The sequence below is a fragment of the Sebastes umbrosus genome, chromosome 4 (genome assembly GCF_015220745.1).
Source record: "Sebastes umbrosus isolate fSebUmb1 chromosome 4, fSebUmb1.pri, whole genome shotgun sequence".
Lineage (NCBI taxonomy): Eukaryota > Metazoa > Chordata > Actinopteri > Perciformes > Sebastidae > Sebastes > Sebastes umbrosus.
Genome location: NC_051272.1, coordinates 16,304,813 through 16,329,147, shown reverse-complemented (window position 1 = coordinate 16,329,147; position 24,335 = coordinate 16,304,813). Strand labels below are relative to the sequence as shown.

At 40.9% G+C, this 24,335-nt stretch overlaps 2 protein-coding genes across 5 annotated transcripts; one reads left to right on the top strand and one right to left on the bottom strand.

Moving 5' to 3' along the window:
* The first annotated feature begins 1,396 nt into the window (after positions 1-1,396).
* On the top strand, positions 1,397-8,679 carry slc28a1 (solute carrier family 28 member 1). Its single transcript, XM_037768705.1, has 18 exons — positions 1,397-1,500; positions 1,761-1,802; positions 1,884-1,969; positions 2,978-3,069; positions 3,157-3,346; positions 3,439-3,580; positions 3,807-3,920; positions 4,638-4,712; positions 4,793-4,873; positions 4,991-5,071; positions 5,238-5,363; positions 5,625-5,755; positions 5,846-6,014; positions 7,065-7,262; positions 7,398-7,479; positions 7,560-7,658; positions 8,224-8,329; positions 8,473-8,679. Exons 1-18 carry the CDS (start codon positions 1,495-1,497, stop codon positions 8,591-8,593), a joined length of 1,941 nt encoding a protein of 646 aa, XP_037624633.1. The 5' UTR covers positions 1,397-1,494; the 3' UTR covers positions 8,594-8,679.
* Positions 8,680-8,925: 246 nt separating this feature from the next.
* alpk3a (alpha-kinase 3a) lies at positions 8,926-24,152 on the bottom strand. Of its 4 annotated transcripts, XM_037768702.1 has the most exons (15): positions 23,799-24,148; positions 23,237-23,508; positions 22,804-22,836; positions 22,313-22,434; positions 21,367-21,484; positions 19,963-21,244; positions 14,686-17,119; positions 13,331-13,478; positions 12,680-12,807; positions 12,557-12,592; positions 12,192-12,466; positions 12,003-12,091; positions 11,075-11,292; positions 10,945-10,993; positions 8,926-10,858 (listed from the first exon to the last, which is right to left on the bottom strand). In XM_037768702.1, the coding sequence occupies exons 2-15, from the start codon at positions 23,374-23,376 to the stop codon at positions 10,525-10,527; spliced, it is 5,406 nt and encodes a 1,801-aa protein (XP_037624630.1). In that variant the 5' UTR covers positions 23,377-23,508; positions 23,799-24,148; the 3' UTR covers positions 8,926-10,524. The 4 variants fall into 4 exon arrangements, 2 of the variants coding, with proteins under 2 accessions (XP_037624630.1, XP_037624631.1); XM_037768703.1 differs by lacking the exon at positions 22,804-22,836; XR_005206754.1 differs by lacking the exons at positions 8,926-10,858; positions 10,945-10,993; positions 11,075-11,292; ... (1 more) ...; positions 12,192-12,466; positions 12,557-12,592 and adding an exon at positions 13,043-13,229 and having other exon boundaries at positions 23,799-24,152.
* Positions 24,153-24,335: the final 183 nt, after the last annotated feature.

The window sequence follows — 24,335 nt, the reverse complement described above, 5'->3', positions numbered from 1 at the left end:
TGCATAAATTCAGTTTAATATCACATAAATCTGTTTTTCTTTAAATATTGTATGCATTACAATCATCCTTCAACAAGAGTTTTTTTTAAGTCTCAGCTTTGACTGTCACATCTAAACGTCAAATTGAGACTGTTGGCAAACATGGTTAACATAAAAAGAATGTATTTGGTTATTGAACCAAGGCGTTTAACGTTGTGCTACAAAATCTTATTTTTATTAGGTCATTAACATTTACTAATGAAGGTCTGCAAGGCTTTCTGAAAACACAAAAATATCCTGTAAACAAGAATGAATGTTCATCAAATCCACCCAGACAGACGTGAGCCCCCATTGAGTGTTATGAGCCATGGACAAACAGCATTTTATGAGGAATCTGATTTTATTTTGTGTGCGTGTGTGACGAGATCAAATCTGAACGGCATCGAGCAGAACAAATAGCTGCGCCATCATATCCAATCATGAATCATCACCCTGGAATTAAAGTAGAAATTGCACTGCAATTTATTTAATGGTCCAGATAACCGCTATAACTGACCTGATACTCAACGTGCTTAATCTTCAAAACAGTCTTTTGAAGATATGACATTCTGTAATAAAAATACAAGTTAATTTGACATTGCACAAAAGTATGATACGTGTATCCCGGCACAAACACACAGTAGCATTTAACTTCACATAGTTATATAGTATAGTCAAAGTTCACATACTTATCTTTGGGCTAATCTACTGGAGAAATGTGTGCTCTGACGTATAGCAAGTTCTTTTTTTTAACCATATAAAATGGGTTTATTCACAGTAGCCTGTTTGAAAATGTGAAGGGTCACCTTCTACAAACCTAACAGCATTTACAACTTACAATAATTTGCCTGTATGTTTGTCTGTCTGTCTGCCTGTACAAGGGCAACTTGAATTGTTATCTAAATATGTTTTCCTCAAGATGTATTAATGTTGGTTTTGTGTACACAAAGTAAATTGTTTTGTTATTGTAGTTCAGTAAAATTAGAATAAAATGAACATTTGTATTTGAGTTATTCATCATATTGTTGATTCACATGCTTCTGAGAAATGTATTCGTTATAACTAGGAGCATAGTGACTTTTTATGACTAATTTAAAGCGTGGTTGGAGCACTTCCTCCTACAGATAAACTCATACCTCCACGATGTATTATCACATATTGGATTTTCAAGCTCAAAGTCAGACCCAATGAATTCACATCTGTTGACATTCACTCCCGTCTTATCAACTGTTGCTCCAGAGAATTTTGTTCAACCAACGTCACATCATTTCAAATGTTGCTTCATATCACCTCATTAAATTATTTTTGTTGCATTATCCCACGTATGACTGTGTGTCCGGTACTTCCTGGGACAGATCAGAGAAACACGTAACGTGTCTGTTAATTAATAATGAGATGTTTTCATGGGCAGACTATGTTTTCCCGCAGTGAGTCTTACAGCTCAGCATTTGACTGCCGGGTTTAGGAGGACGCACAATGAGTAAGCCATTAGCTCTGCTTTTCCTTGAATTAAGACGTTTCTTTTGCAGTTGTGATTTGGTATTTCTGTGCACCATTCTTCACAGGATAAGCCACGAGGACTCTGTGGAGTTATTTTAAGTTTCTTTTTTTAATCTCACAGAGTACATGGAAACTTGTTTGGCCTTCCTGGTTGTTAAATGTTGAAGCTGCTGCATTGAAGTGAACAATGATTGTGTTTTTCAGCGGAAACCGACAGCGTTCAGCTCAAAAATGTAACTCATGCCCACAGAAAAGGCGTGGACAACCAGGCTTTTGAAATAGCGGTATGTATCACATTTCATTTTTTAAAGAAAATGGCACAACATGATAATTTTTTACAAAATAAAATGCGTTTGTTTTCTTAGGAGGACAACATAACTGATACTAGCAGCGTCAAAGAGGTCAAAGGGCAGACTAAAAAGACTAAAAAGGGATTGGGATCATACTTAAGGTGTGTCAGCTCAAGTGATTTCATTTTGTAAAATGATAATTAATTATTTGAGGTGCACTTATCACAGCAGGTGCACAGCATTAAGCCTCTGCAATCATGTTTATGTAAATGTACAGTACTTAATTCAACAGAAAATCTGTGCAGCTGTTTTCTGTGTCTAAACTTTGTTAAGGGAGCTATATATAGGCATTAGAAATTGCTTGTTAACAGTGATGCCTGTGGCCGTTATATCAACATCAGTGCTCGCACTACGTAGATGCGAGCGAGCATCAGTCAAAACAGTGAGGCGACACACACGAGACTGAATTGTGATATTACTATATATTTCACATGCTTGGCAGTAATGTTACCTGTCCAATAGGAATTTTGCCAGCTCGGGGTCCGTTTTGATACCCAAAACCAAACGAAGGTCCTTCCATGAATCGAAGGCCTGGCCGATTTTGATCCTAGTTTTCCCCAGACGTCGGTCACATTCACTAGATATAACTAGATTATTTTTATTACTAGATTTTTTTGTGCTTCCGTGTAGTTTGTGTTGGAGTCTGAGTTGTGGAAGGGGCTCGTCGTTTGTTGGCGTTAGTGGACTCCATTCCTAACCTAACGTTAGCTATCGTTGCACACTGTTAACCCTGTTAGCGGAGCTGAAGAGAGTAAAGGCACTCGCGAGCGCGCATGACGTCACATCCATTAGATTTTCCCGGAAAAACTGGCCCGCATCCTTCACATCAAAAGCAGTCTACAGGCTGAGAGAGGAAACACAGAAAGTTGCGTAAGGTCTCATTTTTTAGGTTAGGTTACAACCTGTTCACGCATTGACAATAAAACACAATTAAAAAATGTTTATACTTGGGAAAACTTTAACTTGTCCCTTTAAGATTTGATTGCATTTAATACAAACTTTTGGGCAAATATACATCACTTCATATTGAATCTATAATTAAAGATTTTTTTTTTATTCACACGAGAAGGATATTTGAAACAGAAATATGTTTTTGTCCTGTACTTCAGCCAAGTTTCCAAGCCAATTAATGCCACAGAGGATTACCTCAAGACTCACTCACAAACCTTCAAATACGTTGTGCTGGGCGTACTGGGAGCAGGTATGATTAAACGTCTGTTCATTTGTGATAAGAATTTAGTGAATATAGACAATATTCTTTGATCCATTGTTCTTTTCTGTCCTGTAGGTTATGTGGCATACTTCATTGCAGCCTGTGTGTTGGATTTCCAGAGGGCCATCGCTCTTGTAGTCCTGACCAGTTTGGCTGTTGTTGCTCAATCATATGAACTCTTGAAGAAACACAAAGGAGAAAGCATCAGTCAGTGTTTCAAACCCGCAGTTAGATGCTTTAAATCCAACTTGAAATGGCTAAAATGGTGAGTGGATGTCTTTGTTTTCAGTTGATGATAATGAGCTACACATAATGGGACCTGTTAATGAGTGAAGATGTGTTTTATCTTGTTTCCAGGGTTTTTATCTCAGCAGCCGTGATCCTGCTTGTTCTGTGGCTCGTCTTAGATACAAGCCGGCGTCCCGAGCAGCTCATCTCGTTCGGGGGGGTGTGCTTGTTCGTCGTGCTTGTGTTCCTCTTGTCAGCACACAGGACGGCGGTGAGTCAACCACTGAAAGATGAATGGTCACTGTGGTGACAACTGTTTCGACATGGGCGTTATCGCTCAACTTATCTGGTCTGTTTTGCTGAGTCTTTGGATATCATTTGGCCTTGTGTCCTTATCATCTTAAGGTTTAGCAAAAGTGCTTCCCTGTGATAACGTAAGACTTTATGGAGACTCCCTGATACACTAACTACTTCCTTTTTTTAAAAATCTTTTTTAGGTAACATGGAGGCCTGTGTTCTGGGGTATGGGATTGCAGTTCTGTATCGGCCTCTTTGTAATAAGGACAGAGCCTGGAAACATAGCGTTCCAATGGCTGGGAAAGCAAGTGCAGGTAATATACTTGATTGTTTTCTTATCTAAAATACTGATAAATGAAAAGTGCATTCTACCAAAAACAAAGGAAAACACATGTTTAGGGAAAACAATATGCAGTTTAGCAGGCTTCAGCTTAGATTTTATATTATCAACTAGTTAGGCATGTGTGTGAATAAAAGGATACACACTAATGATTATTACACAAGCTCCAGTCCTCCTTCACCAGACATCACTAATATTCACTCCAAACTCCCAAATCATTAGCAAACATAACATTAACAGGTATTTGTACCTTATAAATTCTTTTATTAGGAACACAGATTGCAAATACCATCCATTTTATATTAATAACATCCAAAATTTACATTTATATTCATCATACATGATCCTGAAGCTCTTGGTCTGCAGAAAACAGACTTTGCTTGTATGGCACACAGTGTTCCTTATCTACCAGGGCACAATAGTCTTTAACTGAGTGGATCGTACATGCTTATCTTTAGAGACACTTTATTATGTTGTTCACCCTTCATTCTTGGGTCATCCGAGAGTTGAGTTAGCAGCATGTGGCCACAGGCATGTGGTCTGTTAATCACTTTTGAATGCTTTTGTTCCATGACTTCCTATTGTACAATATGAATGAATGAGTAGCCGCGTCATAAATGAATGGACTGAGGAAAGAATTAATCATTTGAAATAATATAACTCGTGTTTCTTTTTTGTCTTATGATAACAGATATTCCTTGACTACACCAAAGAAGGGTCACGTTTTGTTTTTGGAGATCTGATCAACGACATTTTTGCCTTTCAAGTAAGTGGATGACTTTGTATTCTTTCTTAAGTTACTGAAATTGAACGTGTTAAACTTTAATTTTGTGATTTCTTCTTCAGGCTTTGCCCATTGTTGTGTTCTTCAGCAGCGTGATGTCGATCCTTTACTATCTGGGGATCATGCAGTGGCTCATTCTGAAGGTAAAGAAAGGTTTAAAGTTGTACCTCACTGCAGCATACAGTAGCTTCCTGTAGCTGTATATTGCTTACCTGGTGTGTCTTACTATGACCAAGAGCCATGTGTGTTTGTCCACGCAGATCTCATGGGTTATGCAGATAACGATGGGAACCTCTCCTACCGAGACCTTGAGTGTGGCAGGCAATATATTTGTTGGACAGGTACTCTGAAGCAAGGCTTGATGTCTTTGCAGCACTATCTTTGACACTAGTCTGACTACATTTTGCTTTGAAATTTCATGAATATAATCTCTGTATTTTACTTTTATGATTACATAACTGCAGAAGAAAAATCCTACAGTTACTCTGCTTGTTTACTTTTGCTCAGACTGAAGCTCCGCTGCTGATCCGCCCTTATTTGAACGACATGACCAAATCTGAGATCCATGCTGTTATGACTGGCGGATTTGCCACAATTGCAGGCAGTGTCATGGGGGCATTCATCTCATTTGGGGTGAGATGAAGCTGTTTTCATGCCATCATATAATACATACATACAAATAATGATAATGAAAAGAAATCTATATGCAAAAAGACGAATTCAGATGAGATATTTGAAGATGATTAGTAAATGAATACAAAATTGTGTTTGTAAAACAAAATAAAAGTTTCCAAAGCAAAGTTTAAGTTGCTGTAATGTTGTATATGTTGCTGATTATTTCAGCAACTCCACCACAGCGCCCTGAATTAAATGACATTTCCTTGTATTTTGCAGATTGATCCAGCAAACTTGATATCAGCCTCTGTAATGGCTGCTCCTTGTGCCTTGGCCATCTCCAAACTGTCTTTTCCAGAGACAGAAGAGAGTCCCTTCAAGTCAGACAAGAATATTAAAGTGGCTTGTGGGTGTGTATATCTGTCTCTTCATTTCTTCTCTTCCCATTTCACCATTTTTCTACTTTTGTGAATTAAATTATTTTTTTGTTTACCCCCTAGAGATGAAGGGAACATCCTGGAGGCTGCTAGCAGCGGAGCATCTGCTTCAATAGGTCTCGTTGCTAACATTGCAGCTAATTTGATAGCCTTCCTTGCCATCCTCGACTTCATAAATAAAGCTTTGAGTTGGCTCGGCGGTATGGTGGGATATCCTTTGATCACATTTCAGGTACGTTTCAGCAAAAGACTGATAATTCACTAGAACCTCCAGGGGGTTGCTTTATGCCTAAAACCACCAACGGTTAAAATGTACCCGCTACATTGATTTTCAAGGTACAAGTTAAAAGGCTAATGTATTTATCATTCTACAACACAGGGTTGTATAACTAAATATTATAGTTGTAGTACCCTAATGCTTCTCACAACAGCAGTCACAATCAAGCCACATCGCTCAGTCCTGGAACCTCCTACCATCAGACTCTTCTTCTCTCAATGCATTGAAGGAGTCTAATGCCTGAATCTCCTTTCTTTTGTCCATAGTGAAGGTTAGCCTATGACTTATGATGCCGCTCTATTATGGCGCCTTCAAATGAAACTCGTGAGCTTGTGTTTACAACATGGGAAGTCGTGTACACGATATGCTTGGCTTCAAGTGGTTGACGTGAGAACACCGCTGCTAAGCAACGGCAAAACTAACGTTACTGTTGGTGTCTAGAAGACACAAAGGCTATCAGAGGAAATAGGCCTCTAAGGCAATTTATAGTCAACAATTAACCTGCTTGGACTGTGGGAGGAAACCTGAGAACCCGGAAAAAACACACACTAACACGGGGAGAACATGCAAACTCCACTCAGAAAGACATCAAGCCGGGTTTGAACCTCTTGTTGTGAGGCGACAGTGCTAACCACTGCACCACCGTGCAGCCCTAATGTTGAATATGAATATGAATAATGAATAATGTTGTGGGATTATTCCTTATTTCATGAGCTATTTAGGGATTTGTAAATTATTATGACATACTTGTACATAGCATTTTCTTTTTTAAAACAAAGCATTCAAATACTGATTTGGAGGTCGATTTCCATGGCAACGGTCGAAACTTCGAAGCATTCGAGTCAGCCCTAGATTCGAGGATGCATTTTATTATTTATGATGATAATTTAACTAATTATTCAGACACATTTATTTATTCGTGCAAATGTTTAACAGATTTTACTGCAAATTCAACAAGTGAGTCTAACAACATCCAAATCACCTCATGCCTCTCTGCGCTCACAGATAATTTGCTCTTACGTGTTCATGCCGGTGGCCTTTATGATGGGAGTCCCGTATGACGAGAGTTTCACTGTGGCTGAACTAATTGGCACAAAGCTCTTCCTCAATGAGTTTGTGGCCTACGAGAAACTATCTGTACTGAAGAACAACAGAATTGGTGGACTTGATGAAGTCGTTGGAGGCGTAAGACAATGGATATCTGTGAGTAAATGCTCTTAATTGGAGCGAGTGCGGGTGTGCTACAAGTATGAATGCATGAGCACTGCACAAATAAAAAATGGAAGGGAAATGATTTTACACAACGCAAAATAACATTTTTGTTTATTCTTGTTTCAGGTGCGATCAGAAGTAATCACCACTTTTGCTCTTTGTGGGTTTGCCAACTTCAGCTCGCTGGGCATCATGATCGGAGGCCTGTGTGAGTATTTTACCATCCCATAGTCATGTTTCTGTCCTGCCGCAGGTTAACTCTCTCAGTAATGATTGTTTCCTCTATAGCCTCTATATGCCCGTCCAAGAGAGGCGTTGTCTCATCTCTGGTGTTGAGAGCTATGATCACTGGGACTTGTGTGTCTCTCATCAATGCTTGCGTTGCAGGTAAGACCGTTTGAATTGAACTGGCGTTGTAGTTTTCTATTGGGCTTTAACTGAGTAGCTTTTTTATGCCTCCGCGCCGACGGCAGCCGTGGCCGGGGGCTTTATGTTGTCAGGTTCCCTGTCTGAATGTACGTCCAGTCCATTCTCGTGAGCGTGATATTTCAGGAACGCCTGGTGGGAATCTCTTCAAATTTGTTACAAACGTTCACTTAGACTCAAGGGTGATCTGATTAGAGTTTGATGGTCAAAGGTCAAAGGTCAAGGTCACTGTGACCTCATGTCCGTCCGGTCCATTCTCGTGAACGTGATATCTCAGGAACACCTTAAGGGAATTTCTTCAAATTTGGTACAAACATCCACTTGGACTCAAGGATGATCTGATTCGAGGTCAGAGGTCAAAGGTCACAGTGAACTCACAAAACACGGTTTTGGCCATAACTTAAGGATTCATATGCTGAGTGATGCGATGACATTTTGGACAGACATGGATGTGAAATGCAACTTGACTGGTTGGTAGAGGCATACAACTGCGAGGTGGTAATTCTAGTTCCACTTTATTTCTCAGGGATCCTCTTCGTTCCTCCATTTGACTGCGTGGAGCTGTTCCAAACATCGGCTTTCAATGCCACAGACGGAAATATACAAACTTGCTGCCAAGACCTCTTTCAAAGGTAAGCATGTCCATTTTCATTAAGGTGGCTGAATTAGGGAAAACATCAGTGACACACAGGGTTGATAGATTTATAAATATATATATCTCTCTCTGATAATGGGGCTATTTATACTTACATATCAAATTATATTTTTTTTGCAGCACTGTAAACAATGGGACCATCTCATTTGAAGGATCGTGGAGCTCATTAGCAAACGTCACTGTGTTTTTCTCTAAGTGTTGTCAATGCTGTGGTCTCTCTGATGTGGCAGTTTGTAATTAGGAACAAAAAATTAATATCAGTGTCTGTTTTTATATTGTAGTTCATTTACGTGTCTCTCCATGTTTGTATACTGTAAAAAAAAAAAATGTAAAGTCTATATGTATATCTTTTAAAGATGAATGTATCTTTCATGTATTATATTGTAAATTAATTCAGATATTGGCTTTTATTTAAAGCCAAGGATTAAAAGGACAAAAATATACCTTAGGAAATATTCAGGCATCAACAGTTTGATATATGTAAATATTTCAAATAAAACTGAGTGGCTACATTAATTCATAATATTATTGATTATTATACATGCAGTCATGAAAATGAAAATGTGATCTATGCTTGGACACAAATGTTTTACGTATTTATTTAAAAAAACAAACATTTGCTGACATGATGTGACACAACAAAGATGGCACACATTGTAAACACTCATCTATTCTTCTTATTAACTCATTCATTCACTCACACACACACTCACGCACACGTTTACCATTTTTCTTCACACTGCTTCAGATATTCAGTCCTTTGACTTTATGTACACATAAACACAAAACAGATTGTTTGCATGACACCACACCTTAACATCCGCTGGTCAATATTTCAACCTCTTTTTCTATCACAAACAATCATGCAATTACAGTGATGTGAAGTAACGGCAGCTGAAATTTTACGAGCGGAAGACTTTGAAAACTCTCGTTGATCATTAACCAATAAGCCATTACAAGAATTCCTTCAGGATTCTTGTCAGTTGCTTTTTATTTGTAGAAGGCAAGTGACTCTTGTGGGAATTTAACCATGAATACCTGTGCAAACTCACAAGATAACTGAATGCTTTTCCTTCTGATTCTTATTCTACACCGGCACAACTCACAGCTCTCTTGTTCAGCAAATCGTCAGTTTCTGCAAAACTTTCATTCCGGGAGCCTTACTTAGTGCCCAATAGGCTTCTGAAAGTCTTGAATCTGCTCTTTTGGTTATTTTGTTCAGTGTGCTTTCATCCAACAATCCATAGGTCACATCAAAATTACTGTGTGGAACTCATTCTGCAGCTTTTCCTCATTGCCGGGAACACACTAGTGTATTTGCATGTCAATGAGCGCGGGCATGAGAGAGAGGAAGAACGCACACAAGTGTTGCAGAGAGGTGCTAACCACGGTTTAACGTATAAGGAAAATAGCCGCACACCAAATTTTTTGGCATTGTGTGACTAATTTCCTCTACACAATGAGCGTGAACATACCATAGTTAAAGAGTTTACTGGCAAGCCTCTCACTGCTCATTGCTTTGCACTCACCAGCATATATTCTGAAATACTACAAGAGGACTTATTAAAGACACGACAGACACGAAGTACTCAAAAACTACTAAAAAGTAATGCCAAAAACAAAAGTGCACACAAACATCTTTGACCTAAAAACGGTGTTGTAATTCTACAGCATGAGCTCAACTTTGCTGTGTAAAGGAAATGCTGCGTAGGCATTTCTAATGCAATCCAAATATAACGTCTCTAAAATTAACTTTTATGTCCTACACACATGCTGTACATCACAGATGAACATGCAGCGTCGAAGGTGGAACTCTGGCTGTGGTTTTTATTCTCCATAACTCTTCAAATCAAACCATGAAAATGTTGACGTCTCTTCATTAAAAGGAACAAAAGCTTTAATGCAAATTTAAAAGTGCGAAGCGCGGTGGATTTTTGCGCGATGAATCATGCTGTTTAATCATAAGCTTTTCAACTATGGTTGTCTCAGACTGTAACTGTAATGGCGACTGAAAAATTCACAGTTTATGACAAGTCAGGTCAACAAACTATTCCCTTTTCTTTTAATCATACTCTTCAAGTCCTTGCTGGTTTTGGTAACTGGAAAGAAACAGGTAATACTAAACCATTACAAGCAATAAAATCTTGCTTGACACAGAAGAGGCGCTTCTTCCTACCTCGTTTCAAGAACTTCAACAGTTTCTGCAGGATTGGGTGTGGTGCCTGATTTATCGTCCTCTGTCTCCTGGATTTTTCTAGCCACCTTTGGGCTAGAATTAGCCTTTCTAGAGATCTGGGGGCTGTGTCCTTTCCGCTGCAGCTGTGGGCTGTTAGAGCCCAGCTTGCGGTTGAGCAGGGGGCTCCTGGAGCCCTTTATCTTGGTGGTCTGCTGCTCCATAGTCTTAAGAGGGCGCAGGCCAAGAAGTCCACAGTAATAGTTGCACTGGTGGTGTGTCAGGAACTGCTCGAACACTTCAGGAGAGCCTTTCTCTGTTAGTCCTTGGTATCTGAAATACAAAGGACACCTTTTTATTCCAGCTATTCTGATAGAAAACAAACAATAACATTTGCATGTCCTGGTTTAGATACAAACCCTTTCGACTTGGTCACAACTTTGACGTTTGTAATCTTCGATTCCACACCTGCAATAATAAATCACAGAAGATTATTATCATTGCAACAAATAGATAAATGATTGCGCTCGTTATAAACGTGTGTCTTACCCTCCAGGCGGGTGACCAGCAAATTGCCATGTGTCCACTGATGGATCCAGTGCTGGAAGGAGTTGCATTTCTGCTCCACCTCAGTATCGGTTCGTGTAATCAGCTTGCCTTTAGGATCCATCACACAGTACTGGAGGAAATCACCCTCGAGCTCAGTCTCCACTGTGGCGTATGGCACAGAGTTGGCAGGCCGGTACATCAGATACTGAGGAGTCACTCTGTTCGCAACACAAACAAATAGTAGGTTGATCACAAGCATTTTAACCCTCATCCTACCAACCTATTTAACATAAAAGGTCTACTGACTGACCCAGTGGGTCACACGCGTTTGACGCATATAAAACCTTGAGAACCTCCATATCACCAGACATAAAAAAAATTGTGAATATCCAGCCGGTCGCTATACTCGACCCAGTCCCATGCTCGATACCTGAACCAGTCAGTCATTCGCTCAAACCATTCAGTCGTTATACTCGACCCAGTCAGCCAATATACTTGAGCCAGTCGCTTGCCATACTCATCCCACCCGGTCACTCGCTATACTCGTCCCACCCAGTTGCTCACTATACTCTAACCAGTTGCTCGCTATACTCGACCCACCTGGTCTCTCGCTATACTCCACCCAGTCGCTCACTATTCCCGACCCACCAGGTCATTCACTATACTCGACCCAGTTGCTCGCTATACTCAACCCGGTCGCTTGTTATACTCGACCCACCCAGTCGCTTGCTATACTCGACCCAGTCGGCCGATATACTCTACCCAGTTAGCTGCTATACTCAAGTAATTAAAAAACGAATTAAAAAGAAACAGAAAACAAAAAGGTGATAAAAGTAGACCTATGGGGTCTGCGGGGACCTCAGTCAGTAGGATCAGGGTTAATAGGAATCACTTATCAGAGCTACTGTATAATAAGCGTGATACTTACTCTAGTGAAAAGCCAAAGTTCTCAATGACTCTTGCTTCAGCAGCAAAGATTTTACAATATTCTCGAATCATGTTTTGGACTTTGCATTCCTGCCAACACAAAGAATTTAATGAAGCAGACTTATATCCTGCAATTATGATAACAAAGAGTTTATTGGGATCAATTGTAGACAATACATCCACCACTCACCTGCTTAGTTATCTGTAGATTTCTCTCTGGGAGGTTGTTGTCCTGCGTGGTCCCGTAGGCGATGGGGCTTTGGACTTTGATGATGCAGGCTTTCCCAGAATCAAAAACGGGATCCAGGCCGTAAATGACTTTCACTCTGCTGGCTTTGTGAGCGCAGCCCTCCCCGACCTGCACCGTCTCTGTCATGATACGGCCAAAGTACTTTTCACCCCAGCTGCCACAGTCGGCCAGGCCTCTGCTGAACAGCATTGGGGTCATCTCGATCTCCTCGCCAACTGAAGGAAAACAGAAACACGTTTTTACAATGAGCAATCATTTACAGAAAATGTTTTAAAAAGGTTGATATGTTACTGAAAAAAATGTACCTTCCAAATCATCTTTTAGTAGTATCTCAGACAGAACTGTAAAATAGAAATGATAAAAACATTATTTATATATTATAAGATTTAGATTTCACACTTGATTTCTCAAGGAATACTGCATCTTACTGTCTACGCTGAGCAGGAAGTCAGTCGTGTCACTCCCATATTCATTATTGATTGAACAGCCATATACTCCACAGTCATTGCTGGATGCTAGAACAACAGCCAGTGCTACTTGGCTTTCATCTCCTCCACTTGAGGACAAAAAAGGGGGAAAAACACATAATCATGAAACACGTCAAGTTATACCTTATGTCAAAGATTCAACAACAACCCACAAGGTGTCACTGTGAGACAGATGGCCACGCTGTGTAGCAGCAGTCTGCTGACACAGCAGCCAATAGCACATATATAGACTTTTAATGCCCCCTGGAGATGGGAAAAATATTGTGTCAGGTTACAGTTTTCTGTGTCTAGCCAGAGATTCACCTCTCTGTGTCACAGCTGTGGGTCTCACAGTCACATGAGCTGGACGTCTCTGCAGTGAGAATATGAGAATGACAGGAGGCCGCGGGATGCACGCTGAGGCCCAAATAAATCCTGCTCATCCTGGTTGCATTATTGTTTCAGATTTGGAACCTGTCCATTTTTAACCATGTCATGTCGGCTGGAAATCCTCAAAACAATAGCAGCGGAAGAAAAGATGACAAGTAATACAAACAAATTGAAAACCATGTGACATCGCTGTTGATTTTGTAAGACAAGAAGGGGATTTACCTTCTCTTCACCTCCAGTATTTCCTCCTCATCTCTGTACCACTTGATGGTTGAATCACTGAGCACGTTGAAGAACATGCACCACAGTTTCAGGTGTCCGGAGGCGTCTGGAAACGGCTCTCCCCGGATCTTACGGATGACCTGTGGAGCTGGTGGTGCATGAGAGAGGGGGTGCCCAACAAGGGGCCAAATGTAAATATATACTGTACTGTACTGTACTGGAGAGTAGGGACTTTCTAATGTCTCCATTTCCTCACACACCGGTGTCATGTGTTGACAAGTATTTCACAGGACCATTTGTGTTATGATATTTTGTGAAAACTACATGAAACGATCAGACATGTTACACTGTAGGCTGGCATTTAAGGGGAGACACCCGAGGTGAATAGGGTAACATTTAAAAAAAACACCATGAAACTTCCCAAGTATATTTTTTGCAATAAGGCAATTATTTGTGGTATGAAATGTTATGTTTAAATATGCACATGAGGCATTATCTTATCATATGTGCTAATTTTCATAAATTTCCAGAACAACAAAAATCTTGGATAAAGCTAGCTTCAAAATTATTGTTTCATTTTGTTGACATTTTAGAGTCAAAGGTTTCTAAAGAGGGAACAAAATGCTGTCAGCAGCCATAAAAAAAAACATTTTTGCCATGTTTTTAGCAATAAGATGTTGTATAAATCAGGCTATGAATGATATATGAACAACCCCCTCAGTAAAAACCTTCAGAATATATATAGGAAAGAAACTGGAAAGTCTGGTGTATGTAAGTGCTGCTGAAGTGGAGATCTCTGGATCATTTTGAGGAAACGGCTTTTAAAGATATGGATTGTAAAGTTCCATACATTTTCCAAGATACTACGGGTGAGTTTGGTAAAAAAAATATTTACTAATAGATATCACCATGAAACTTCCTCAGTTGATTACTTACATTAAGAAAAATAGATTTTGTGTTACAAGTTTTCTGAAATATTATGTTTAAATATGCAAATGAGGCATTATCTAATGCTAACTTTTGAATTTAGGAGAAATCTACAGATGAAAATAGACAAAGTAGTAAAATAAACACCTAGATGTGTACTTTGGATGTTTTCTTTCCACTAGTCTGAAAGAAGACATGTTATGGAAGCAAAATAGCCCAAAGTCTCAAAATTGACCAGTGCATGAAAAACAAGGTTTTTGCCTGGGGTGTCTCCCTTTTACTACGAATCACTTGTTATTCTACATAACCTGAGTGTTTTGCCATATTGTACATACATTTTCTGGTTGATATTAATTAAAATGACTAGATCAATATCATATTGTGCCAACAAGTAGATACAGCTCTTATTGGGAGGTGTGATTCTTTACCTTTCAAAGGGTCCAGCTTCTTTTCAGCTGGTTTCTCCTCTTGTTTAGTGCTGACTGGCTCTTCTGTGGGAGTCGCCTCCACGACCTTTGGCACCTCCAAGGTGGCCTTTCTACGGCTCAGCAGTGGAGAGCGCCTCTCCATTGGTGGGGTGTTTTGTGCCGTGGGAGCTTGCAGTAACGCTGCTCTGCGAGCCTGGCTGGGTGACATGTAGGGTGTCTCCTTCTTGACTTGAGCATCCAGCGCAACGACCACCGCTCCTTCTCCCTCTTCTTTAGCTTTTGTGATGAAGATTTTGCGGCGAGCTCCCGAGGCCAACTCCTCAGGCGTGGCGGAGCGTATGAGTGACAGACTGTCTCTGCGTTTCAGTCGGGGACTGCTCTCACAGGAGAGGGATGTTGGTGTCGAGCCTCCGCTTAGATCTTCGTCTGCTTTGTCATTCTGACGGTCACCCACGGTGACTGCATCTGAGTCTGGAGCAGCTTTGGACATGAATTTGCGGAGACTGGCTGGACTCAGTGATGGATGTGCTGGAGGTTTAGAGCAGAGTCTGTCAACAGATGATCTGTTTCTTTCCTCAACAGACACAGACATCTCTATTTTGGCCTCTTTAAGGGGTTTTGTCTTCAAGACATCATTGACAATGTTGTCTTCAGTTGTTTTACTGAATGATGGCACATTGTCAGCAACCTTTGGTGATAGAGCTTCATAAAGCATGGAGGAAGTGTTTTCTTTTAAACTCTTTTCTGCCATTTCTTCTAGGTTCTGGTTTCTACTTTGAGTTTTTACAGGCGTATTATCATTGGCAGCGTCATGCTCTGTTCCCCTTTGCGTGACAGTTGAAGTTTCTGTTTCTGTCCATTCACTTTGAGTGGGCAGTCTGAGTGCTGCATCACTTTCATGATAAGTGATAGAGATCGGTGGCACCACAAACACAGTTTCAGAAGGCCGCTGTGCATCTGAAACATGGGTGTTTACATATACATCCTCCTCCTTGTCATCAGTGCACGAAACATTTATAACAGGAATTGATGCATAGTCCATTTGAGGGAGCTGTTCAATGCTTTCCACGCGTGACTGCTCCCAAATATCAAACATTTTTATCTCGTCACCTAATTGTGCAACTTCCTTTACCCTCTCTGTAAGTGGGAGGCTGATATCACCGTGCATTTTTTTCTGCGTGGGCAGCGAGCTTGGAGAATCATCCAAGCTCTGGTCTTGGATTTTCACCTCAGACGCATGAGTTGCATCATGTTTTTGCAAAGTAACAGGCTCAGATTCTTGCTTGTTTAGTGCCAAAATAGTGAGAGGCAGAGTGCAGTCTTTGAGCTCAGGCTCCATTATTTCAATTTTTGGGATTATAAAATGTTCATTTGGGTTTACACCTGCCACAGTTGGATTAATATCTGGGGTGTCTTCTATAGTAGATATCTGGATTAGTGGGATAATCGCTGAGGGACGAACCTGCTGTCTCTCGCTGCTGTCTACGTTACTGAGTTCCTCCAAAACATAAGAGAGGCTCTGTGATTCATCCTCTACTTTCACTGGATTCCTCTTTTCTGTCTCCACTTTAAACTGTAAACTTTCATTCCTTGCTTCAGTGCTCTCGCCTTGCTCTTGTGTTTTTAGGTTGTTAACTTCTAAATCTAATGCAGAAATCAATACCTCTTTCAATATGCTTCCCTCTTCACTGCTTCTAAAACCTGTGTTTGAACTCTGTATTGCACTGACATCGCGGTCTTCAATGCTTTCCTCTACTATAGAAGAAGCACATTCTTTCTGTATTTTTAGGTCACCCTTCTTTAAACTCTTCGGGGCTGCAGTGGGCGGAAATCCTACATTCATTTCCTGAACCAGTGAAGTGCATTCAATCTGTTCTTTTCCATTCTCTCTCTCTACACCGTACGCTGCCACAGCAGGCAGAGGCCAAAGCACATGATCTTGTGTTGTAGACTGACATGGCTCTATTCCCTCTTCCAGTGTACATGTTGCTAATTCAGTGACCTCAGGTCTGTTTATATCTGAGCACGGCTGGTTGTTTGATTTCACTTCAGCTTTCTCTTCCTCACATAACTGATTGGAGGAACGGCCCTCCTCCTCTGTGTCGGGTTTACCTTCTTCTTTCCCCACCTTATCAACCCTCACCCTCTCTTCTTGTAAAGTTTCAGTGGCTTCTCCAAGGCTGCGGCTGTGTGACGCTGAGTTAAGATTGTGAGGGGAAGTCCAGCTTTCTTCTAAACTAGTGAGGGTGGATGTGGGGGAGCATTCCTCTTCATTAGGGGCTTGTAGCAGGGCAGATATTTCCTCCCTGGGTGAAGACTTCTCTCTTGCAGCCTGGCAATCAGGCTGTTGTGAAACTACCAGGCAATCTGGCTCTGGCCGGTGTACGGGAACCTCTTTGATAACCGATACTATCTGAGAATCTTTCTCTTCAGCCTGATGGAAAGTAAACAAATAAAGCATTTTAGTACTTCAGAGCATTTGAAGCTAGAGCAGTGTTTGTCTCTCACAATGAACTCCATAAAACACACATGCCTGATACTGCTTCTTATGCATGAAAATTAATTTTAATAGTTTGATCTGTAAGAGACTGCTCAAGCTACTGGAAAAAAAAACATTCAGTGTCATGTCGAGGAGTATTTTTAAGAAGCTTGTTACAGCGAACTTACTGCAGTGACCTTTGACTCTGCGACGCTTTTAGACTGAGACACATTTTTATACCATAAATTAACAGAAGCATAAACAGTGACGGACAAACATGTAATTGCAATGCGGTGTTATATTCCCCGGCAGAGAGGAAGACCACTGTGGTCAGTCTGTGAACAAAGTTGATCAATTACTAGATCAGAGAACAATTAGTTCAACAAATATGTGGAACAAACTGCACTAAGTCTTGTGTTTCATGACCTGCCAGCTTATTTCAGGAACTACTTTACCTCCTGTCACGTGCGAGGTAGCTGAAACCAAATGTTTGCACGTGCAAGGGTCCAATTCAGTGTTTTTTTTTTTTTTAACAAACAAGTTTCACCTTTTTTAGTTTAACATTGTCTATATTAAGCCATGAATACATTTTATACTAACTTTTATGTCTATGATTTAAACAATGTAACTGAGGTTTTTAAAGTGACTGTGTGCTCTGCGTCTTATGCCAAAGAGCCAGACAGACAGGGGAATTTCCACAGGATTGACACAGATGTGGTGTTTACACAAAGAACTTGCTGGGCAGTGAATGAAAGACCGCTTGTCTCTCGACAAAAGATTTTTCATAACATGCATGATTCACATAAATCTGTTGTCATCATCGAGCTGTTGAGGAAACTATAAATATATCTTACATCTGAGTGTGCATGGCACCAAAGAGAAGATTGACAGTTAATGCTTCAAGCTACATATAGAAGTGTTGCCGGGTTTTTTCCCCTCACTGCCCCTGCTTGTCCTGTTCGCACCATTAAAATGAATGCAGAAGAGTAATCAAGCCACATGTCGCCTCGTGACAACACGTCTCTCCAGCAGTGACTACTACGAAAAAAAGAAGTTGCTGCTTTCGATGGAAGGGAACTGGTGTCACAATCTAAAAATGAAGCTGTGGCCATCACTACACCTCCGGTGTCAATAGATGTCACAACCATGTGAGAAAACACTTTTCATATAAATCTTTTGACTTCCTCCAACTAGTCATTCATGAGGCCTCACTCTATACATAGGTACAGGTGAACTTCCACATTATGGACAAACAATCGCTCTGCAGGTACAGTAGATCACGTTTAAACTTCAGTTCCCTTTTCCACGTCATTGTGCACCAGAAAAACGGATGTCAACGGACAACGTTGAGTTCAATACATCTGCTGTGTTAGTGCATTTCATGCATAATTCAGAGAACAAAACAATTCACAAACTCAGAATACATTTACAAACAAATATCTAGCAAATATCTAACTTTAGGGGACATTTTGATTTTGATGGGTTCAAATAATCACATAAAATTTCAGAAATTATATCGTAATTCAACAAATTCTTCCCAACTTTCTCCTTTAGCAAACAGGCACTTTGAGCAAATTATGCAGAATCAGAAATAACATTCTAATAACTATAACATTATTATTTATTTTATTTGAAAAGGATTGCATGCTTGCAAGGTTTGGCCGTTACTTGAGTGGATTTCAATTTAATATGGCCATATACTGTACTGTATGTAGCTGATTTTCGTAAACTATTTAATGATTGTCAGTCTGGCATCAACAGAGTTTAATTTTAATGTTGAATCTCTCATTTAGAATTTGCAAAAAAGACCAAGACAAAAATACATGGTCATGTATGTAAACATAAAAAGAGTTTCTGCCTCATAATGTCAAAGAAAGTCATAAAATAAATCCATATTAAAAAGCCAAGTGTCTCACAGTCACATGATGAAACTGAACTAAATCAGTGCAACCCCAAATCTAGCAAAAATGAAAAAAAGACTCTGAGTTTCCCTTTTTGCTTTCTCACTGTATGGGTGTATACCGTACAGCGCATTAATCATAGCATGATCGCCCTAATTACACAAATGACAGAAACAATTCTCCAAGCAGAACACTGCTGTTCCTCCCTCTTCTCTAAATGATGAAGAGGTTTATTTTAAGATATGAGGAGGGGGGGGGGTGCAGTGAAGAATGTGTCCAATGTGACGAGACCCTCCTTTCAAGCAGAGACCTGCCGCTCTACTCCCGCTCATCCAGACCACACGGCCCTCTGTCTGTTTGTAACGTGAGAAGTGCTTCTGACATTCAGGTTTCATCATGATCTCTGACGCACTGATGTGTCCCACTCATCGCAGCCGGCATCGCAGCTATTCCCCATCCTATCTTATGGTGTGCATCAGTGTGGATACACAACATCCCCCACCCCCACACACATATTTAGTGCAAGTTGCTCGCTTCTAATGGTTCCCTATTTCTCCCACACTATCTTGTTTGTGAGTGATAGCGATGCAGTGAAACCACAGCCTCACATGGCCAGAATGAATCACTCCACCAGTCGCTGAGTGATCACTGATATTATACTGTATGTTTTAAAGCGCTTGTATTGTCAGACACTGTCCATAACATCTAACTATGAGTCGCCATAATGCTTCTTATCTACCACATTTGCAACCAGCAGCAGCTCAAAGCCTAAACTGGGTCATAGTTGACATAGTTCAGGCCCTGAAGTAGCTCATTTTGTATTATCTTGTCACACAATGCAGCCTATATATAACTCTCAAGTGGCAGCCAGCTGCCCTTCAAGACCACTGTACGTACCTCAGTGAGAACTTGAAGCCCAGACAATGACATTTCTTCACCTGGACTGCAGCTGCTCTCTGGCCCCGCTGTCACCTCCATGGCCTCTGCGGCACCATCAGCCGCTTTGGTCTCCTCAACGCTTTTATGACCTGGTGGCAGGTCTGCGTGTTGAGCATTGTCTTCATGCTTATGTTCATGTGGCTTCAGTGACACAGACTGTTGTTCTATATCCACAGTTTCTGAAGGCTCCTTTGGTTTATCTACTTCCATAGGCTCCTCCGTGAGAGGCTTGCACACTTGTTTATCCTCCGGTTGAAGCCGAAGTGATGGCGGCGTTGAGGCAGGCGAGCGGTCAAACTCTCTCTCCTTGTTCTCAGTGTGATCATGAGAGTCCTTCTTGCTCTTACCAAAGAAGAAGTCTTTGACAGAGTGTAGCACAGAGGAGATGGATGCCTGGATGTGGTGGTGTTCGTGATCCTTATGAGCCTTGCTGTGATGTTTCACTTCTGGACCGTGTTTCGTGTACGGTACTGTATGCGACATCTTCAACCTTTCCCTTTCTTTCTCCCTCTCTTCTTCTTTCCTTTTCTCTCTCTCATACTCTTCCTCTAGGGCTTTTTCTTGTTCTTCCCTCACTTTTTGCATCCTCTCTTGCTCTCTCTCTTTCTCTTTGCTGGCACTTACGATATCCATCTCTTTAGGATTCTCCCCTCGAGACGAACTCTGTTTCTCCTCAGCATTCTGGGACTGGAGAGCCTCTGCCAGAAATTGTGCTAAACCGATTCCTCCATCATAACAGTTTTCACCTCCATTCCCCATCATGTGGCTCCTGCTGCTGCTGCTGCTTCTCCTGTTGCTGCTGTTAACCCCGGCATCTACGCCATTTGTGATCTTTATTTTCTTTTTGGCCAAAGTTTCCTCAGTTTCCTCCAGGTCTTTGGAAGTCACCGGGGCTGTTTCCTTGACTTCAGAGCTGATGCCGTTAGGTTCTGCTGCAGCTCCCAGTTCAGCCTCGGGCTCCTTGACTGCTGGCCTCTCCTCTGGTGGGACGTGACGTTTCCTTTGAGGACGTTCTGGGCTTCTCTGCGGTTGCTCTTTCTGAATGTTTTCTTTACCCCCCTTCTTGGTTTCCTCCAGATCGTTCTTCTTCTTCTCTGCTTTCTCCTTCAGCTTGGCAAAGAACCTCTGGTGGATCTGGAACTCGTTCATTGTGCCGACCTCCAAAACTCCCGAGCAGGAGACAATACCTTTGCTGTTGCTGGCTGAGACCTGATAGATGGCTGCATCATCGAGTGTGCAGCTGGAAACAGAAACACTTGTTAATCTCATATTATAGGCACACTGACAGTGTCCCAACAAAAAGATGGATTTCTGATAATTTGATGTACTAGATTACTATTCTTGGAAAGTTTTGTTACATACTGGTAAATATGGAGAGTGTGGGTTTTTCCATTCTTCCGAATTTCATATTTTGGGAGTCCACAATACCGATCCAGTTCCATATCATCTTTATACCATTTCAGTTCAGGAGCTGGATAACCTAAAGACATGGATAGACAAGAATTAACTGATTGCCTCTGGGTTATAAACATTACACTCCTAGTGACACAAAGTACTATGAATATTTGTTACACAGGGACCATGTCCAAGTGTTTTAGTCAAGACCACCTGAACTGAGACCAAGGCAGGGTGCGCTGCATGACACACTTAAAGATAAAATGTGGAACATGCAAACTATAGGCACTCTTTTCCTTGATTCCTCTTCATTCACCTCTTTCATTGCCATATACAGTATATAAATACGACTGGTCTTAAACTCCTGAGTCCTCTTTTCTGCGACCAAGACAAGACCGAGTAAAAATGTGATTGATTCCAAGACAAGTCCTTCAAAAAGTGGTTTTGAGACCAAGACCAGTTTCGAGTACTACAACACTGCCATGTCCGAATTTGCACTCGGAGTACAGTTTTCACTGAATATCATTTTATATGGGAAATTATATAGTAAACAAAAACAGCAGTATAGAAGCTATGGCATGAATGTGTTTTTCGGCCGTTGCATCATGTTTGGGATGTGTCAGCTGCTTGAGCAGCTGCTGCTTTTGGACGGACCCACCCATCCAATCTGCCTGCCGTTAAAAACACAACATTCTGAAAAACAAGCTTGAACATACCGTATTGGTTCATATGATCTGTTATGTTTAAGGAGCAGTTCAGGAAGAATAAAGCAGTTCATTGGGTGCCTTCAAAGTGAAATCCTCCCTTTGTTTTCAGATTAGTCACATCCTGTCTCTTCACATCACAAACTATCTGAAAGGTTTCAGTTACTCCAACAAACAACAAGCTGAGACATGCAAATGAACAGACCTACCTGACACCACACAGGAGAACCTCACATTACAGTTTTCTGACACTGCCTTTGATTTCAAGGTGGTCTCAAAGGACGGCTGTACGTCCTCGGTCAGCTGAGCCATGACGCTGCACAATGTGCTCCTGGAAGCAAACACAGATAGAGTGTCAATATCTTGTTTTCAAATCGTCGACACTTCAGAACCATTACAGTGACCTCTTCACCTCTGTGCAATACATTCCATTTATCAAGAAAAAAAGGATGTTAATGGAAATTTTTGGTAGCGACGAGAGTGTGAATGAGTGACACAGAGACTTGTGAGACGTCAAGCAAAGCAAAGTTGTCAATCCAACACTAAAACCGATGTTCTTTACGAAAAACTGAACGCAACACTGGACAAACCGGACACTTACATTACAGTTCAAACAGGTGTGGGTTTCATTCTTGGGATAAACCATTTTTTTTGTGGTTAAGATGTTAGTTGGGAGGAATGTTTTAAAAGTGTGGATTACCTCGGTGGCCTGTAGTGAGAATACCTTGAATAGCTATTCAGAGAGAAGGCAAATGAAGGGGCGTCAATGATAAAGTTCTTGGTCTATATAACCCACCTACATGAAATAGTTAATAACTGCCCTCCTTTTTGACAAAAGGAGCACTTCCTCGTTCTTATGGTTTGTAGATTGGAAACAGAAACACGCATAATTGATGAGATAAATGTGTTTTTTGACCCACAATGTGATGTGCTCAACAATATAGTAAAAATCTATGACTTAATTTACTCTTCCAGCTAAACACATTCAAATATGCAGAGAAATTTCATGTTATGTTAACTTGATCTACCTGACCCAGATGCTTTTTCTTTACCCCCCATGCAATATATAATACAGATCTGCTTCACATGAAACATCCTCTGCATACACATGGATTAGAGATGAGGCTGTCTACCTGTTTTCCGGCCTAACATTGGAGAGGTAAGGATTGCGGCTTTCTGTGCGGCCATTGGAAGAGCTGCCCTCGTCTTCGCTGAAGCTGCTTGTCCTCCCATTGCCAGAGTAAGAGCGAGTCATTGGCCGTCTGGAAGTCATCGTCCACTGAAGCAACTCACAAAAAGTGTCGAGGTAAATGTATCACCCACGGTGTGAAAGTACTCCGTGATCACGTCCACCGTTTGTCAAAGTTCAAGGCTCAGATTTGATGGTGTTATCCATGTAAAACCCCTGAAGAATAAAAAAGAAACACTTCAGAGTGGTAACAGAACCTGTTGGAAGAAATAAAGTATACACTCATACAAAAGTCCAGCACACAGTTCAGACTCAATGCTTGTCCTTTCTGACCAAGCAAAGTACTTTGCATTGGAGCAAGTTATAAATAGGATCAGCTATCAGGTTGTTGAAGGGCTGTTAGTGGTCAAACACAAACCAAAGACGTGTTATTGACTTGTACGTGTTAGGAATATAATTCAGGTGTTTCTCGGCCACCTTAAAACTAGCTACATTTTCCAACTCACCATTAAGATGTTGTCAGTGTTGCTTTGGAGCCAGAGAGTGTGAAGACAATCTCTGTAACTGCCTATCATAGACACGCATGTGTCGCCAGAAGGGGCCTATTTATAGCAGCCCTACAAATAGTTTAAGAGCACATCAGACTTTCCAAAACTAGACTTTAGACTTAAGAAAGAAGTCTAAAAACTAAACTAAATTTAAAGTAAAAGTTAACCGTTCAAACCAGAACACATTTCATCAACGGTGATACTATAAAAAAAAGTCACTGCTTTGTTTTTATCCATCTTAATAAGTTTGAAAAAGGGTGTCCCGTCTTAGTGAGACTCTGTGAAGTGGATGTGGACTTGCAAAATATGTCTGTGTCTGTCGCTGATGACAACCAATGGTCTATATGTCCTATGCTTTGCTCAAGAGTTGGTCAGGGACAGCCCCCCTCACTTTGTGTTGCAACACGTAGTCAAAACATAGAGAACCACTTGCTGCTCACGTTTCACAATTAGACAAAAACAGGTTTAGCAAACAAATTGATTTAATGATGTAAG